The sequence below is a fragment of the Numenius arquata genome, chromosome 10 (assembly GCF_964106895.1).
Source record: "Numenius arquata chromosome 10, bNumArq3.hap1.1, whole genome shotgun sequence".
NCBI lineage: Eukaryota > Metazoa > Chordata > Aves > Charadriiformes > Scolopacidae > Numenius > Numenius arquata.
Genome location: NC_133585.1, coordinates 13371237 through 13391378, shown reverse-complemented (window position 1 = coordinate 13391378; position 20142 = coordinate 13371237). Strand labels below are relative to the sequence as shown.

General features: G+C 38.9%; 1 protein-coding gene across 3 annotated transcripts in view; it reads right to left on the bottom strand.

Annotated features, from left to right (window-relative positions):
• Window positions 1-20142, bottom strand: part of GRID1 (glutamate ionotropic receptor delta type subunit 1) — a 540304-nt gene that overhangs the window by 41822 nt on the left and 478340 nt on the right. For all 3 annotated transcript variants that reach the window (XM_074154637.1, XM_074154638.1, XM_074154640.1), the window contains exons 9-12: window positions 15020-15121; window positions 13297-13494; window positions 10987-11311; window positions 9433-9571 (exon numbers count right to left, since the gene is read on the bottom strand). In XM_074154637.1, the coding sequence (XP_074010738.1) occupies window positions 9433-9571; window positions 10987-11311; window positions 13297-13494; window positions 15020-15121 (764 nt within the window). The remainder of the gene's footprint in view (window positions 1-9432; window positions 9572-10986; window positions 11312-13296; window positions 13495-15019; window positions 15122-20142) is intronic.

The following is a 20142-nucleotide window of genomic DNA, read 5'->3' as shown; positions in this document are numbered from 1 at the left end:
TCACCTCACAACATACAGCATAGGCATGCTCAATTGTTAGTCTCTGAAAGAATGGCTGCTGAACTTGTATGAACTGTTGAACTTTTATGAATATGCTGATTGTATGAACTTAACTTTTAGGCGATAGGAGGTACGATCACTACTTAATTTTTATTGCAGGCTATTAATTCAAACCTTGCAATGTGAAAGACGGCTCATCTAAGTGGAGCACAGGACTGGCCATAGCATGGTGAGAGCAGTCAGTGTTAACCAACCAACCACTGCTCCAGGAGGATGGCTGGGCAAGCGTTCTTCCTCTGCTCCTGCTGGAAAGTTCCCTTCTTTAAAGAAATAAACTATTCAATGCATGTTCCTTATACTGACAGTCACCCTGCTGACATTGAATATATGGCAATGAACAAAAGGTGGGAAAATTACTTTTCTGCCAAGAGAGTGGGAAATTCTGATGCTGAACAATCATGGTGCAGGAATGACAGAACCACTGCTCACATGGAGATGTTGGTGAGGAACTGTGCAAGATGAGAAGATTTTTTCTTTTTGTTTTACATGAGCAAATGAAGCGTCTTCCAAAACATGCAACAGATTAACAGAGTTGGAAGCTCATGTACATCCTGCATGAGCTGACAGCAAGTAAGCAAACAGGCACAGCTTTCCCTTCTTACAAGTAGCTACACCTACCTTCAGCCTCATTTCATTGTTTCACAGGGAGTAACTTACTGGCATAAAGTGCTTACTAATTATCGGCAGTTTTGCAATTGTAATTTACTTGCTTGTTCTGGCTGCAGGGTCACTTTCCAAGAGACCTTCTGACTCTGGGATGATTTGGAAACCTATGCAGAAATATACACTATTATTGCCCTATAACTGAACAACCTGCATGGCTTTTATAATAGGGCCCACTGTTATACTAATGACTCTGACCAGCACAGATAAATAGTATAAAATAAATGTGATTTTACAGGTGTTTTGCTTTTTCCAGGAGCTCTTTCACTAAGAAGTGAAGATATTTATATTTTTCTCAGGTCCTACCTGGATTCCCACTTTGAGGGTGTCCTGGGTTGAGAGACACAGGACTAACTTTTCTTCTAATGCTGGGGAAAACTGCACTTTTAAAAGACTCTAGTGTCTGAATTTGTGAAAATATTTACTTTATAGCCAGCCAGGCTCTGTGGGATTCAAGGTTAGTGTTTTCAAGCCTTGCCAGGTGCAGGGACAAGGAGGAGCAAGGCTTGGGCATTTTGACCCAGGCTGTCCAACAGGATTATTTCATACCATGAACGTCACATCTAATATAAATTAGAAGAGTTTGCTGTGTAGCTGGCTCTCTCCCTGATGGCGGTGGGTCCAGACAACTGCTTGCCCCGGTGCCGGAACCCTGAGGCCTTCCCTTCCTCCTGAAGCAATTGCGCTCGCAGTGTCCGACATTTGCTGTCCCCTGCTGGGAGTGCACAGCTTCCTGCTGATATAGTTGGCTGAGTATAATTCCTGCATATCTTATATCAGTATCGGGATTAATACTGGTTCTTTAGTATTATTGTTAATTATTTAGTCTTAGTCTATTAAATCTATTTATGTTTCAACCCTTGTGTTTCTTTGTGTTCCCCGATTCCCCTTTCCGGGTAGGGAAGGGTCATCGGGTGATAGAATACTTGTCTAACGGCAAAATTATTATGGGTTTTCTCAAACCATAACAGAGGGTCTTTGTTTAAATACTCTTAGAATCATAGAATGGTTAGAGTTGGAAGGGACCTTAAAGATCATCAAGTTCCAACCCCCCTGCCATGGGCAGGGACACCTCCCACTAGAGCAGGTTGCTCAAAGCCCCATCCAGCCTGGCCTTGAACACTTCCAGGGATAGGGCATCCACAACTTGCCTGGGCAACCTGTTCCAGTGCTTCACTACCCTTACAGTAAAGAATTTCCTCCTAGTATCTAATCTAAATCTCCCCTCTTCCAATTTAAAAACATTACCCCTTGTCCTGTCACTACACCTCCTGACAAAGAGTCCCTCTCTGGCTCTCCTGTAGGCTCCCTTCAGATATTGGAAGGCTGCTATGAGGTCTCCCCAGAGCCTTGTCTTCTCCAGGCTGAACAACCCCAGCTCTCTCAGCCTGTCTTCATAGGGGAGGTGCTCCATCCCTCTGATCACCTTCATGGCCCTCCGCTGGACCCATGTCTTTCCAATTTTGAGATCAGGATGTCGTGCAGGACAGTGTCAAACACTTTGCATAAGTCCAGGTAGATGACATCTGTTGCTCTGCCCTACTCTTCCGACAAAGATATATACCATAGGGGCATGTAACAGTATTTGTCCATCCAAAAGACTGGCAAACATGGCCAGGACGTAAACACATAGAATAGTATATTAACATGCATAAAGTAGTTAGGTAATTTTGCATTGCAGATCAAATAAATATCTATCTTATACAGAGGAAAAAAATATTAGCGCTTTTGCAGGAGTGAAACGCAAATAATTGAGCACACTGGCCAGCCTGCTTTAATGGTTGTTCAGTGCCCAGAATGCGTTTCCAAAACAGAGTTCACCATGAAGATTTTCTTCTTACTCCTGTTTTTGGGCTTAAAAACTGGTGGGCTGAGGTAGTCTTTACAGTTAGGAGATGTCTGAAGCTTTAAGGCCATCTCTGTTTGAATTGCTGAAGTAATCATTATTTTGCCTTTTTAATATCCTGTTTTATTAAATTTCATTATCAGTTCATATAAGACATTTAATCAGCTTCTTCAGAGAAAAACAATAGAAATATAAATATCCTACTGGGCAAAAATCTTCTGTTACTGCATTTTGTACTGTTTATCCCTTAGGAGTCAAACAGAAAATAAAACCCAACAAAATAAGCTATAGGTACTATCCTTGAAATAAAAAGAAATCACATACTACAGCAAAGAAGGCTGAAGTCAGAGACCAATGACATTTCATGTCTGCAGAAAGCATACAGCTACTCTATTCTATGGACAGCCACTGAATGACGTACATTAACATGAGAAAATCTGACTTAAAAGGTGGCTCAATCTGAGCTGAGAAGAGACAGCGTATCAAATTGCAGATTTGAACCAATCCCAATCCATGGGCTGTCATGAGGGTTGCTTCTCTTGCTAGATTTTCACACTTCCAAAGCAAAAAAAAAAAAAAAAAATCATTTTATTACCTGCACAGATGGTAGATTTTGCTAATGTCATATCCAAATAATTTTCTTCTCTAAACCTCAACCCTCTTAAGTCACAGAACTTCACAGTAACAAGAACAAATGAAGAGATCCTATAATATAGCTGTCGTAAAAGTAAAGTTGACGAGGGTGTGGAATCACAAATCTCTTGGCTTTCCATTAATGTCCAATATATGTCACATTTTTATAATCACAACTGGAGAGATGGAATGCAAGCTTGATTTTCAGCTGTGCATTCTCCATTTTTCCCAGAAAAATATCCTTGGGAAATATTTGCACTTATATGCTTGCCTGCTTGTTCAATTACAGGAGTAATTAGGATCCATTTTAAACCACAGCTGAACAGCATATGCCAACATTCAGAAAGCTTTTTAAAAGGCTCCAGACTTTGTGAAGCCCTGGGTTTCCCAGAAGCACCCACTGGGCAACACCATCAATGAAAGTGAAATGAAAAGATAGACGATGGGGGTTCTAGAACTGGCAACAACACAGTGTCTTGTCCTGAGCAGTGCCTGAAGGCAAACGGCTGGCAAGCTCGGCCCTTGAGCACTGCTGCCCTGCTGCACAGCATTGCCCGTGACATTTCTTCCATGTGGCCTAAACAGGGCATGTTCTGGAAAGAAAAAAAAGTTTTGAGTCTTTGTTCTTGCTCATCCACTTGCATCTTTCTTACACTCTTTTTTAGCCTTCGTTTTTATGGATGAATTTAATCTAGTTATTTAATGATTGAAGCTTTTGCTCACAGGCCTTAAATAATAATCACAATAATTATTTTTTATCATGCTCATTCATACATGCCTCCTGCCAACATGCCTGAGGTGCTGCACAGACACTGCAAAACATAGTACAAATTGAACATTGCAAAATTAAACATAAAAAAAAGACAATCCAATGAAATATTTAGAAAGCCATGTATGATATTAACAACAGAAAGGCTGCTTTCAAACACAAGGAATTTCAAGGCGAAATCACTGCAAATACAGAGGGATTCCTGTGAAGTTCTCGCTACCAACCCTGTCAAATCCACTTAACTACAGCAGATGAAACATTTGTTCGTTTCCCTCTGGTTGGCATCTTCAAAATACTTTCCTCTGTTTCTGTTTTGTATGCAACCCAGAAAATCTATTTTTTTTGATACCTGTAGAGCTATTATAATATGGTCATTTCTGCCCATCATCTTTAAAGCAGCTAAACTGACAATGTGCCATATAAGATATTAAAAATTTTTACTCTGTTGTACAGAAAGGGAACTGAGGCAGAGAAGAGGCGAAGCTCACCAAGATCAAACAAAGCTTGTAGTAGAAAAAGAATTTGCACTCAAGTCTTCCAAGTGCCAGACTGTGACCCCAACTAAGGTGCAGTAAATCTTCAGCTGTCACCAAAACACATGAAATTTCGGGATTAAAATGCAAATAAGGAAATCCCAAATCATGAAACAACAGCTGTGAACTTGAAAGCAGATATAACATGCATTTGTAAGCAGTTCATGAATGCATATATATAGATGCCTTTCAAAACATCCATAGCAAGTGCAAATGTTAAGGATCGATTTGACAAAATCTTAAACTCTTTTGAATTTGCAAATAGCCTACTTTTTTATGTCCTATTTTTCCTGCACGATTCTTAGCCTCTTGTCAGACAAGCTCTCCTAAACCTGAGCTTCAGAATAGCTGCGCGGCTACTGAACTGCATGTAGCCTGCTTGTTAACAAGAAATGAAGCTGGAAGTTAAGTCACTGCTAATTAAACTCATAATTACAAATGGAAGGTCAGATAGCAGATCCAAGGGCTGTTTGAAAATGTAATAAGACAAAAGAAAGAACAAACTCTCATATAATAATTCAGCCCTTACTTGGCAGACTGACCCATCAGAAGACTTCTCAGCTGCATGCAGTTCTGAAGGCAAATATTAGAAATCGTTTGAGTTTAAACAAGTTTGTCAAGGATTAGTACGGGCTCTAAACATTACCTAGATTTCTATTTAAAAACAAAAATTAAGAATTGCTCATTTACAAAGTTAGAACATGGATCACGGCCTCCTAGTCTGAGGTCCAAAGTGGTTGCCACCAGCACATTCACAGAAAATGCCTTCTCCTTTGGAACGTCTCACTCCTCTGCCCAAGGGCAGTTGGGAAATCTGCTTGGTGGTTCGTTGCCCTGCCTGTGAGTCTCCACGAAGGCAGAATTGCTGAGGTAACCACTACATTACCTTTGTTCCCTTGTTGTGAGGTTGGGGCAGAGAGAAGATGAGAAAAGCACAAGAAGTAATCTGGACAGAGGGCTCAAAGAAGTAGTATTGAAAGAGCAAAGGGATGCGGAAGTACCAGCCGCTAGCAATGGGGAAATAGAGGACAGCTGGGGAAAGTTCACACTAATTTCTGCTATCCTTGATCTCCTGAAGAGCCAGAGGTTTTGATGTGGGTCTCAAACTCCACGTTCTGACCCTCCCTACCACCCTGTCACAGCAGCATGAGTGATGGGCACCGGGAACATGTGAGGAGCAAGGTAGCACACGCAGCCATGCCAGACCAGAAAGCCAGTGCAAGTATGATAACAGGGTATCATACTTGTGATGAAGCCCTTGAGGGTTTGGGACAACCTGAGGAGAAGATAGATTTTTGTCCTTTCCAAGATAAGCACATCTCTTATATGGGATGTGGCCACCAGGACAGCACAGCACTTGGGAACCCATTTGAGATTTAGGAAGTCTCTGTCAGGAAATACAGAAATACAGGCAGCATATCAAAGCCGCTTTCCGCTGTGCCTCCTACTCTAGGTACTTCACTTCTCTGTGAGCCATAGGCAGTCCCTGAAATTCATGGCAGGGTGGAAAAGCCTTGTGAGACTTGCCAATACCAAATTTTAAAAAAAATTATTCCCTCATCAGCAGGCTTTCATCTCATGTGCTAATTCTAAAAATCTGCCTTCCAACAGTTCAACTTTGCTTCAGTGAATGTCTCACCAAGACCTTTCTAATAAATATCATTTATTAGATTTCTATGACACAGTTGTTTTGCAGTGAAATTGTGGAGGCAAGGATCACTGGGTTGATTGACACCTGGTTATTCAATCAAACATACTCCTATTCTGCTAGTCACAGACCACATATACCAAATTTGATGCTGAAACAACCTTCATAAGGCATTTTGGAGGGGGCTTGGGGAGAAAATCAGTCTTGTAATGAAAATCTTAACTATGTTGCAGTTATTGCAGCACCATAATACTACTTTCTCTCCTGCTGGCAATTTAGCAGGAGCAGTACTGAACACCAGAGGACTTTCCTATGGAGTGAGAGATAACAGCACACATTCACAGAGAGGATGGGGGGCTGGTTTCTTAACAATGGAAGTATAGACAGATGGATTTGGTAGTTCTCAGCTGGTGAGCAAATTTTCAGCTATAACTCGTTGTGCCTCTTTGGGTAGGAAAAATGGATTCCAAGTAAGTATTCCTTTCTGGTCCATGAAAGACATAATATGGGCAAGCTGAGTAGAAAATTTAGAAAGGCAAAAATAGTCACTCTACATCATATGATGCTGAAGCTAAGTAGTACTGGGAGCTGAGACACCAGTCCACATGCATTCGTGTAAGGCAGTAATTTACTTTCTCAGGAAAAATATTTATTCTAAATTTGATACAACGTTTTATGACATGTTTCTCCTAAAGAGTGAGGACATGAAAATATCTTCATAATAGCTTAGAAATGGAAGAAGGCTCAACAGAGTTTCCAGAGAAGCTAATTCTTTACCCCATCCCCTCTCTCCTAAGGCACTAACAGTTTTTGATGAGAGAGTTTAGTCCAGATACCTCTCTCTCTCTCTCTCATTCTCTTTCGGAGCAGCAGGATCTCAGGGAGATTCTGCAAACTTTGTAAAAGAGCCATAGGCAAGTCAAAACAAGAAAGTCCTTTAATTGGCTCAGTTATGCCAACCAGTGATCAAACCAAGGAGTTTTCTGACAGCTACCATTTCATATTATTTGGAGGATGATTCGGGTGCCTAAGCCAAAGCATTCAGGATCACTTTCTACACCCCAGGCAATATGAATACTCCACATTGGCTGACAACACCTAACAGAGACCTTTGCCTTTACAGCCAACTAGCTGGAGCACAGGCAATGAACCTTATGGCAATTCAAATTACTTTACACATTTCTGGTTTGGCACCTGAATTGCTCTGCTGGTGTGTGCAGATCACACTGGAGTGCTTTCTTCCTTCTGTATCCTTACCCTGTGCAAGGGGATGTGATATCAGGAACCTGAAAAGTAGCAGCTACCATTAGGTACAGAAAGGCATTTAATTATAATTCTTCAGCTGCCATCTCTAACAGAAGAAGGGTGTCTGGGCTCCGAAGTCCTGAAACAACACCAAGCAGCTCCTTTACCCAAAAATCTTCTCCCCCCTCCCTCAAGATTATTAGCAATATCCTTTCATTTTAATAAGGGGAATAAAAACCCCTTGTAAATGTCATAATAGCTCAGCCTCAAAGGCCTCCTCTAATAATTCATATTTCTGCTCTTAAACCTGTGTTTCTTTTTGCAGACTCCTCACTGCATTTTACCCCAAATTTTGTTCTCTGAACTTTGCTAAGTTTTGGGAGGGGCTCAGTAAACCAAACAGATGATTTCTTCTGTCATGAAGGAACTAGAACTGTCAGAATTTTTTATGATCATTATTCAAGCTTTATGGATAACTATTGCTGTCTTGGGTTTCAAGAGCAATGTATTCATTGAGCTTAACCTTACTCACATTAAAGCCAGGCCTCACACATACTCCGCAGTAGTTTTATTCTGTTTAGTTTCTCACGTTATTTCCAGAAATTACTTCCAGTTCTTATTTCTATTACTGTTAAAACCCCCTTATTTTGTCCAAACTAACAGAAAAATTAATTTAAAAACAAAACTTTTTATGGTTTTGGGCTGGTTTTATTGTTATTATTTTAACACTATATCCGTACAAAGCATTATATTACCGGCAAGTACACAATGGCAAGTTGAAAATTGGAAATACTGTTAAACTCATGTTTATGAGAAATGCACTTATTTATGTCCTTCTGTGCAGTCACCACAGAGAATGCAAAAGCAGCTTTCTAAAGTGCCAGCCTCATCTAAGTGCCAATGCCTCTGTTTCAGGAGCTGAGCACAAAGATTACAGTCCCAGTTTTCCCAGTGCAACCCCAAGTGAGACCAACAGAGTAAACTGTGCCACTCTCCAGCGCCTAAAATCCTTGGCTCCCCGTTTTCATGGAGGAGAGCCTGTGTCTGCCCATCCTCTGGCTGCCTCTCTACTCCATCACCATCAGACCAAACATGAGATACCAGGCTCTAATCCTGTTGGCACTGACCATGGAAGATCAACGGCTCTCTCTGTATTTTATGACAGTGTGAAGTTGGAAATTTTGTCTGTTTTGATAGAAAAACCGAAAACATTCTTTAGCCTTTAAATTTGCTGAAGAAAAAAAATTACACATGCTCACACAAATTGCCACCAAACAACCAACAGCTCTCTGGAGCTGTTCAGAGATCTGGTGTATTGAAAATATTCTCATTGGGTATGGATTAGTAGACAAACGGCAGGGGAAAGAAGTCAAAGGGGCAAGATAAATTGGGTTTGTTACAGAAGCTGTAATTTATCATCACAATATTGCCAACACAACTGTAGAAAATTATACATAAATTTAATAAAACAACTGCTATATTACATGTATTATCCTGGAGTCAGGTTTGGTTATCTTTTCCTCCTTGAGAAGAAGCTTTTTCTGCAAATAATGTCACTGAATCTGGCCCTTTATATTTTGGCTATTTATATTTTAAAAGACTGGCTTACATGCAAATAATAGTATAAAAACCAATGTATATCAAAACATTAAGAACATAAAATTACACATTGAAGGTGAGAAGTGGAATGTTATATAGTTCCCTAGAGGTGACAGTTCCCTCTGATGTTCAACAAAGAAATAAAGACGGCTGAAGCAGTGAGATCTCTAGTTAAGCAAAATGCATATAAACATGAAAGACATCTCTTCTGGAAAAATACACAATTAAAGTGCCATTGTCCCTTCCATGCACCTGTCAAAACTGCTCAGGGGTTGTAGGAGTGAAGAAGAAGGGGGGCTGAGAAAAGCAGCCACTGCAAATAAGGAGAGTATTTTACCAGTGAGTTATCACCTTCTTGCAAGAATGAGTGCTCAAATGGATAATACCTTTCCGTGAAATCCAGGTTTCCAGCTTCATGTTAAGAAGAGGCTCTTACCTTATAGGATTATCCATTCTTGATACTGTGAGAAACGCTGCTAAATTCGCTGTGTAGGAAGAGCACACGATAAGGGTGAAGAGCCACCAGCTTCCCATTACAATGCGCATAGCCACAGAATTGACAGTAGATTCACCCCCTACAAATAAACAGAGAAAATGAGGGTCTCTCAGCAGCTTCCGTTTACCATCACCCTCTGTGTGCCCTGTTATGTTAAACTTTGTTGGACCTACCCCTCTTCATTTCTGCTTCCCCTCCAGACTGCCCTTTCACTGTGAGAAAATCACTGCAAGAAAATCACTGCTTCCGTTAAGATTGATAATTTACAAACATTTTCTCCAGTCAGCCTCTTGCCCTGGATCTGGTTCTAGAAAATAATCTTTCAAAATATTTTCCTTGAGAATTATTGAGGAGCAAATCTACAAAACATGAAATATATTCTAAATAAAGAAAGTTTAACGGCAAAGCATGACCAATATGCAGGAATAAAATCATTAGTGTTCGGAATATATGTAATACTCTGTTTTCAATAACCATTTCAGATTTGGAAAAAACCCACAAAACTCCAATAGTTTGTGTGCTATCTGTGCTGTATTTAAATCTGCAAAGACTGAAGCATTACTGTCATTGCTTGTTACTCTTTACAACATTTCAAGCAACATGAAGTTTTTTTTCTAGCAGGCTGCAAGCACAGTTATGCTTGAAGATTGTTGAAGGCCAAACCTTACCATACAGCTAGTGCTAGTCACTTCAGCGTATGTTTGCACTGATTGTATCTTACTGTACTTAAACCCATCAGGGATGCCACCTTAATGAGATGAGGGACCAAGTCTCATAGCAATAGTTAGGATTTTCCAGCTGAAGCTTTATAAGTTTGCAATCACAATGAAAAAAAAATGCAGAAAAAAGTTAACAACATAGCCATATGTTAGCATTCAACAAAACTTGCCTTCCAAGAATAGTACTAACCTTATAGATATGGGACAAAAACTGTGTGGGCAGATTTTGCAAACAATTATTTACAAAATTAACTTTGTTATTGGTAGCAATCTTACTGAATTCAATAGGATTAGTCCCATGCCTAGAGATTCCTGAGCGTAAAGCTAGTTACACGACTAGAAATCATTTTCATATTCAGTTCAAAGAACCAAAAGACAAACTGTCTCTCATTAGTTCAAAACCATAAATTTCTGAAATTAAATTTAAACAATTAGAAAAGGTGCCAGTTTCAGAGTTGGAGAAGTGTTGTAATTCTGCAGCAAGCAGCTCTGTAGTTTATTTATCATGCGGTAAATTTCCCAGAGTGGAAAAGCCGCATGGAGTGTTTTTTCTGGACATACTGAGAGACAGAAAAGCAGAACATAACCCCCCCAAACTTACCTACCTTTTCCCACTTTTCATCAGCTGGTCTAATAAAACATACAACCTCCCCATATGAGCCTTCTCTTTCACCTTTAGACTGTTCTGACCAAAACTAACATGTCCTGACCTGCTTTACCCAAGGCAGAATATTTCTGAATATCCGTCAGTGGTATTTATGAGAGAGTTAAGTACCTTGCTGAACAAAGGCGCCGTACACGACCCAGATGGCACTGTGGAGGGTGGAGGAAGCAGAAGGGCTCGGCTGGGAAGCGTTCTGCGCCCTGACTGCCTGGATGCGGTTCAAGACAAATATCAAGACACCAACTATAGGGATGGCTGCAGCAATACAAGCCCACACCGCAAAGTCGAAAGGAGCAAAGAGAGAGAAGATGTTGATTTTCTCCTCGGGCTTTTTGATTAAGATCCCCACAGAATAGTCCATGTACCGCTTGCTGAAATCCACAACACTCTCTCGTTCTGGTGTTATAGTGATGGCTGAGATGGCCAGGTCTGCTCTCTGTGAGACAAACACAACAGATTAGATCTCTTCCTTTCACCATGAATTCTGCCAGTGTGACCCATAACAAGAAGCTTTTTAAGAACCAAGTGAGTCCATGCATTTCTTTCTATAATTTAACATGTTTAGACAAATTAAAATAAATTGTCTAAAAATAAAACCAGAACCAGTTTCATCATTTGAACGCTAATTAATTGCACTGCTCTAAAGCAAAATAGTGAAACGTAACGTGTCAAAGTATTCTAGAATAAAAAGTGTCACCCTGACTCCTCTCTGGAATGAATGCAGTTTATTTAACATTTATCCCTCATTTGTTTTCCAAAGGATGCCTAAAACTCCAAACCGTATTAACCTGGTGCACTGCAAGCAATAAGAAAGAAACACCATTTATTTAGCTTGTGCATTTGATAGCAAGGTGTAAAGAGCTAATGTTTGTTGTTCTCCCTGCAGAGATGCCAGCTGCCCATATTCATGAAGGGATTTCATATGACAACTGGGGATATTTTGTTTGTTTTTTACAATGAATAAAGCAATTGCAAAAACTAGTAACTGGAAGAATGCACCAAAGGCAACAGCTCCTGAAACTGCTTTGACCTCAACATTTAAAGCGAATAGGTTTTACACATAGAGGGTCCTTAAAGAATATGCAGGCTCAATGAAAGATAAAACAGGAGTTAATAAATAAGATTCCCAAAGCTTTTGAAGAGTTGCAATTATATTTTTAATACTTTTCCATCTTAATAAAAACAGTTCTCTTCAAAAAACAGAATGTACTTTTTGTTTCCTATCTCTACATTTTGCTAGGAAAGTAAAGAAAACATTAGGTGAGGGAGGTCTTCTTTGAAATCCTTTGGAGTCAGTGGACAAGCTAGTAGCAGAAATACTGTTAAAAAATATGATAATAGATTGCTTCAGAGAAAGCAATTTCCAAAGAAATTTAACAGGATTTCTTACCACATTTTCAAGCCAATGAAAGTCAAACAGCTTACATCAATGCAAAGTAAGTAAAAAATTCTTTGTTTCCTAGCACCAACCAAGAATATCCCATTATTATACACACGTTTGTTATTGCTTTAATTGCTTCTATTTCTTCCTAAACATCTACTTACCAGATACTGAACCGCCTACTTACTAGATAATGAGAAAGCTTTCACTTTCTGTAATAACTCCACTGCAGAACAGTAACCTTTTCTACAAAGGGCAGCAACATGGAATATTAATTCCTTTGCTTCTCCTTCTTGATTAACATTTGTCCCATGTCAGATAGGGAGAAAATGAACAAAATACACTCTAACTTCATTCTCCATGAGATTCTAAGCTACGGAGTTTCCCCATTTACTTCAATGGAGTTCAATTAACTAACTCCTGATTTGCAAGACTGTAATTAAGAAAAGAAATTTGGTCCTCTCTGTTTTAGATGAACAAATAATCTTGAGATCAGTTTAAATTCTGGTCCTTCAAAACACTTCTGTATTGTATACTCCTACAGACACTTTTCCTGTTTGGAGACAAACAGTTGATCACTATCAAATGCATTGCCACAGAGGGACCCGAATAAAGTCATACCTACAAACAAGTAGCAAAGGCAATGAGAAAGTTGTTTGGTTTTTTTTTTTCCCCATTTTCTGTAGTCATTCACTCACACACACATACATGTCCTCTCCTTTTATTCTTACAACTATGTAAACACAGAGATTTACACTGATATAATTTATGTTGAGAACAGTTGGGAGTAAATAGAACAGCAGACTCTCTAGTTCTATCCTGTATACAGGGTCTTAAAGTGCACAGTTTACACCACACACAGACTACTCCCAGCTCAAAAGCGTTGTGCGCTAGTGTTTCCATTCTAATCCATTCTCTTGATTTGGAATGGAGGAAGGGGAGAATTTAAATAACCCCCTTACAAATCTTTGACAGCATACTCTGAAGAATCTTTTTATTTATTTATTTATTTAAAAAAATACAGCTACTTATCTGTGTACCTTATTAATGAGCTCTCCAATCATGCCATTCCAGGAGCTGTTTTGGAGCTGCTGTCCATATTTGCCATCAGGAGCTTGATATATCTCATATTTGAAGCCCAGATTCTTGGCAAGTGCATCCAGGACATCAATGGAAAACCCTTTATATCGCTTTGGTTGCCCAAGTATGTTCTCCGCCACCATCACAAAAGGTTCTTCCTGAGAACAAAACAATATCTTATGTGATACTTGAAACAATGTTTTTTAGTTTGCTTCTCTTAGCAAAAGTATGTTTCCTGAGTTAATTCTGGACAATTTGGCCCTGATTTTGAGACACTTAAAACCTTCTGAGGCAAAAACTGTAGGCAGGATACTGTGAGGCATCCCAAGAGAACAGCAGTGCTTCAGCACCTGAGTCCTGTCCATGGCCTTGGGTTTTCCACAGTTCTTGAGAAGAGGCAGGGACTCCAGAGGACAATTCAACTCCCTCTAGCAGCTTCCTGGTGCCCACAGGATCAACTGCTCTCTGAAGTATCGTCTCTTACTACTGACTATATAGAGGGCACAGACACCTACTTTAGTGTCCTAAGTAGCTATAACAGACTATAGATATTAACATAAGCATATGAGTCCTAGATAGGAACTTTACTACTGTCTTTTACAGACAATGATTAATCTTTTATCCAGGAGACATACTGAAACACGAGCTAAAAATGCTGCATTTTGTGAATATTTAACCATTTGAAAATTCAAAGAATAACCTTCATGGGTACTGGTTCCTGCAGCATTTTATATTAACATATGCTTTGGGACCAAGGAAATGTAGCATTTTGTAGTATGTTTTCTGTCAGGTGTGGGTGTCCTGCTCTCCTGCGGGGGAACAGCAGGACTGTTGGTGGCAGAGCTTCTGCAGTTGGCTGCCTTTGCAACCTGGTTCTGACGTTCTTGTGGAAGGGATCTGCTCACCTCCCACGTAAGCTACAGCATAACCTCACCTGTCACCAGAGAGAGGAAAGAAAACGGGGGGCGGGAAAGAATGACTTAATGATCTTATGTGATACTTCCTATTTGCGCCAAGATTCAGAAAAAGAGAAATAAAAATCACAAAAGGACACCACATTCTGCAAGCTGCAAACTACAGTATTTTAGGCAGGAATGCATTCAAGCCCTATTTTTCCCCTAATTTAACACTTAGCTGGCAGGAGCTCTGCTATCGCTCCGGATACTAACAGACAGTAGTCCCAAAAGCATAGTGATTTTTTGGAAAGACTACGCCTTTCTAAAAGATATAGTTTATCTCAACAGGAATTTATGAGCTTGATGGAGGAAACACTTGATTAAATTTTACAGCCTGCAGTGTACAAGAGCCAAGGTTAGATTATCGTAATTGGCCCATCTGATCTTAAAATCCATGAAATGTTGGAAACTGCATATCCGAGTTAGAGTACTGTATCTGGAATGCACCCTTGTGCACTCAGGCCCTGTGCTGGTTCCATGCCCAGTAGGAATTATAATGGACAAAACCAGCATAAGCAAACACACAAATGCTCTGTATCTCTGACAGTGCAGAGCTTCACATAAAATAATAAAAGGCCATCATCTACCTTCCTTGCTTATGTAACTGATCAGCCAAAAATATAGAACTGAAAATGATAGGGAAAAATACTGAGGGAAGTGCCCAAAATACTCAGTCAGATCCTTTTTATTTTGAGTGTTGGTTTCCTGAACTCAAATAGGATCATACCAAGACAGTCACCACTTTGAGTGTCAGTCCTTGTAAGTCATTGCCCAGACGTCGTTCTTGTAGACTACCATTCAGTCCTTTCTCAGAGTCCCACGTTGCCAACTAGAACAGAAAGCACAGTGAGTCTGAAAGACTGTTAGGCAGAAATCTTTCAGTATTTATATAAACATTTAACAGTAGCCTGACCAAATCCAGAACTGATACAGAGAGGATAAGAGAAGTGTGTTTTTTAATGCAGAATCAGAATTAGTGAGATTCATAAGACAGACATAAAAAGTACCTTGCCTGAATGCATTTTCATCAATGCCAGTAACTTAAATGCTCTATTATCTGTAGTATTTGTCATATTATTCACTTATATCACTCCCATAGGACATTTATTTCCAGCAAGTTTATATTGCCTAACAGTCCTCAAAATTATCTGTGGTGTCACTATCCCACATTTCCCTCTCTGCTCAGATCCCCTCCTACTCTTCAAATCATTCCCTACTGATAATCAAAGAGTGACCTTTCTTCCTGCTGCACAACATTCTTTCTCACTGATGGTCATAAGTTCTTGACACAGATTCTGTGGTATCAAGCTACCTCCTCTTCTCTTTCGGACTTTCTTCAGATGCTATCTTAAGTCCTGTTTTCTCTCTTCTTGCCCTACTTCTACCTGACCAGTAAAACAATGACAGTCTCTTAAGTTCCCAGGTCCTGATGATCAAATATCTCGTAATGTCTACCAGTACTACATGTATCTGCTAGAGGTACCCACATACCTATTTTCAGGATATCTCCATGGAACATTATATGTAAATATTTTATTTTTCAATTAAATGCATCATTTTAAAAATCAATTTTACTGCATTTTCTGAAGATAAATGCAGTAAAATTCAATACAATAGGTTCAATAGAAAAGTCAATCTTAAGTGACCTTTGGATTAGTCAAACTAAATAAGCTCTTCAGCAGTAGCAGTCAGACACTTCCTTTGCCTTCAAACAGAACCCATGGTGTCATTTTCTTCAGACAAGTTGTAAATAGTATCAAGTAGAAAGTGTTTCCTTCTTTTTTTTCAGCTCTACTCTTACACACCAATACTATGCTCACATATGTAGAAGCAGTGTTGTTAGCTGAAGGCATGCCCTGTAGAAATTAAACATAGTCCAAGATCTGTGAAATGTGTCTTCTTCCTGCCAGAAGCTAAATTTCATGTAACAAGTCAAAACCTTCTTGGAAAGAACTTATTTCACTGAAAATGCCTATGGCTAGATGTCCTACATGATTTATTTCTATGACTTCAGTTTTATCCTAAAGCCTCAAAAATCAAACCAACAAATAAAATGTGATGGGAGAGATCTGTATAGTTTTATTTTTGTTTTGTTGTACTAAACTGATAAAACAGGGACCTAGAAAAGAACAGGACATTCAGTGAATATTCAGCCACCGTAACTATCACACAAGCACAAATGATGAAAATTATTCTATAGTCACTAAATCTTCAAAGCTAAGACACAGGAGAGGAAAGAATTAGGCTACACCTCCTTTATCCAGCTGACTTGGAGGATGGAGGAGAATGACTGAATAATACTCAGTTTTCTAATGACACTCCTGAGTCTCAGATTGAAAACCCTCCCCCTGTGATTCCAGTTTGGAGTGACAAATGACCTTCTGCACATAAAAGTGTCTGCAGCAATACAGGTAGATACCTATAGCCACAGTATCTTTTAAATTCAAACTTAGATGCTTGCTCTGAAATATGTCCAGATGTTTCTTGGCTTTTGCCAAACCAAATTGACCAATTTTCCAGCTGATATAAATCAATATGGTTCAACAGACTTCAAGGACCAGTATAGGTGGATGTGGTGTATATTGTGTCTCAAATCTGTAAACAACATTTACTGTCTAAGCCTTCTTCAGCTGTCCTATGCAGTAAGTATATGATAAAAGATACATGGAAGGTTTTGGGCAAAATGGCTTGCACAATCTCCAGATGATGACTAAATATTTATTAAAAAAATGGGAAACGCAATACATACATTTATTACTTCACCACTGGTGGAACTCACATTTCAATTCCTTCTCCCACTCCTTTTTGTTTCAAAAACTCCATCTGGTTTCATATCAAGGCCTTAAGACTTTTTGAATACCCTACATTTCGCATTCTGAGTTAACATTAGGAATTCCTAAAAGGAGCTGGAGACATGCCAGTGCAATAACATACATTTATTCCTTTTATTCAAAAGGAGAGAGACAAAGATTCCTCTTTTATGCAGTGGGGGTAGGTGCAAAGAGGAGGAGCATATTACACTTCAGCACAGAACTCCATAGTGTTCTCTATGGAGGTACAAACTTTTCAGTCTCTAAAAAGCAAACTATGCAGATAAAGTTAACAAATGGAACATGAGGAAAACCTTCTCCAGAGGGGACTTTTGCCTGTGCATCCTTGTGCTTCAGAACATTTCATTTGTTCCGAAGTGTGCCAATTTTAACTTCCACTTCTTGCAGACAGAATTTTGTTTATAGTACCGATGTATTTACAGATACGTCTACCAATTTGTGACAGCTGACCTGTCAAGATCAGTGCCCAAGAAACTAATTTCCAGCACTGTTAAACACAATGAGTACTGCTGTTATTTGATAAGGCTGTTAAAGTTTCATTCTTTGTAGAAATATGTACCATGTTCCTACCAGAAATCTGAAGCCAAAGGTTATAGCACAGCCATCATCTGACAGGACACAAAGGGCTTTTAGGGCTGATTATTACAAACAACTGCTTGCAGGACCAGCACTTGTAGGATGAATTTCAAAAAATCAATTGTTTTTGGAACATATATTTAATGGCAATATGGGTGGGTTTTTTTTATTTCTTTTCAAGTTACTGGGTTATGGGAGCTCAAGTTTTGAAAACAGCTACTTTATTAAAGCTTTTCAATTTAAACCTTCTTCCTAGCTTCTGTTTCTGAAATAGCCATATTGCTGGGAATCCTACAGTTCTAGCCACACGTCAGAAACTCAATCATCCAAAAAAGACAAACCAGAGGAAACAACTGTGAAATTCAGACAAAAAGGTAATTTGTTGGAAAATAGTGACTTTAAGACATGATTCTGACCTTTATCAATATTTACTGCACTTTCAACCAGAACTGCAAGAAAAAAACTTGGAGAGAGAAAGTCACAAATTTAACGTTGTTTTCAACGTTCAAAAGTAATGTATAGCTTCAAACACACATACCCAATACACTAGCAAAACATGGCGATACACCCTGGGAATGTCAAATGATAACAGATGTAATCCAAAGTATGGAACATGAACCTGCTGTTTAGGCCTTTGTCCTGAAAGGTACTGATATCTGTCAGGACCCTCCAAAGAAAATTTGATGTCACTGTAACTTCGGGGTTTCTGAGTTCCCATTGATAAATTAGAAGCCAAATTCTACAAAGGAGTTTCATGACTTTGTTAATGATGTTGATGCTGGCTTCTTAACACTTACTTGAGTGATTAGTTTCCCAGAGGAAATCACATTGAGATGTCATGGTAAACTCACACCAGAGAACATCAGAAACAACTCCACAGAAGTGTGAAGACCCTTATCAGCACAATAAGGCAGACAATCCTTCTTCTCAAATAAATCAAGGCTGCATGCATTCAACCCTGATTTGCAGGATTTACTACCTCTTACCACTTCCTTTAGGAGATACAATTGATGATAAACTCAGTTATTTGTTACACATCTGTTTGTCTGCAAGGTCTGGATGTTCATGCTGCTCTGCTATACAATAATTACTTATTCTTTGAGTCAGGACCTTGAATTTAATTTTCCTAACTTTGCTGTCAACACTCACACCACTGGACTATGGCAAATGTCTGTCTCCAGCCCAAACAAATGGAGATGAAAATTATCCCAAACTACTAGTAAATACAGTTGAAAACTGACATTAGCATAAAAAGTGAATATTTAATGTTTATATCACAACAGCAAATAAGATCATCTACATTATTATAGTTTATGAGGCAGTAGTTCTTGTCTAAATAATGTATGTCACTGCTATCTAACACCATTTAAAGTGTGTCACCATCCTAAACGTGATCTACTTTTCAGGGAAGATGTGATTCTCATAAGAAATAAAACAAAATCATTTTCAGATGTACAGTAATGTTTGAAAGGGCTACAACCAATCCAGAGAATGCATCTTCTCTTACCAAAACCTGAAAAATTTTGTCCGGTGACTCCTTTGGAGCTAAGGTTACACCATCCAAACAAATTAAATTTGGGAACCCCTGCCTTGAAACCTGAAGAACTTCTAACAGAAAATAAATGAAGGAGAGAGTGTGAGACAGGCAGTTCTCACGCTCTGAGACAGGGACACCTGTACCAACCCAGAGCACATTTTCTGTGAGTATGAAAGCTGCTCTGTTCACAGAGTTAAATAAATTAATCTATGCCACTCACAATCTAATAATGCTTTTAGATTAAAGTTGAACAGAAATAGATTTAATTTCGATTATAACTTGTTTCTTCTTCTTGAAGTCAGTGTAGTGTATATCAAACATGATGTCCTTGTACCACATATGCATATTTTGCATGTTGGGGCCTCTAACTCCCTTTGACAGCCCTGCGATATGGCTAAAAAATTACCGAAACATTTGACATTATAAAAGTAGATTTTAAATAAACATGATAATCAAAAAACTCCCAAATAAACATAATGTAAACAATAAAATGCTTACAGGAGACAAATATGAAATAAGGCAGTGGCCCATTAAACAAATGGAGGAAATTGGACACTGCTGTGTTGCAGTTCTAAGGAACAAAAGGAACTCCATTTAAATAGTAAGTAAAGCAAATGTTTACATTTAAGGCCACGATTCTTTTTTAAAATGCAGTATATCAGTAATCTAGGGAATTTACTGTCATTCAATATCATTCACAGCAAGGTATTACTAGGATTCACACATTGGATTATGCGTCATTCTCAAAGAACTGACAGGATTCCCTGAAACATCATTTCTCTTTTTACGACTGAAGTTGCATTGAGCGTACCAAAATCTTTTCATTTGAAATATGGGATCGTAATTAAGAAAAATAATTTTTAAAAAAATTTGCACCGTGTATTAGTAGAATCTATAGTTACGTAA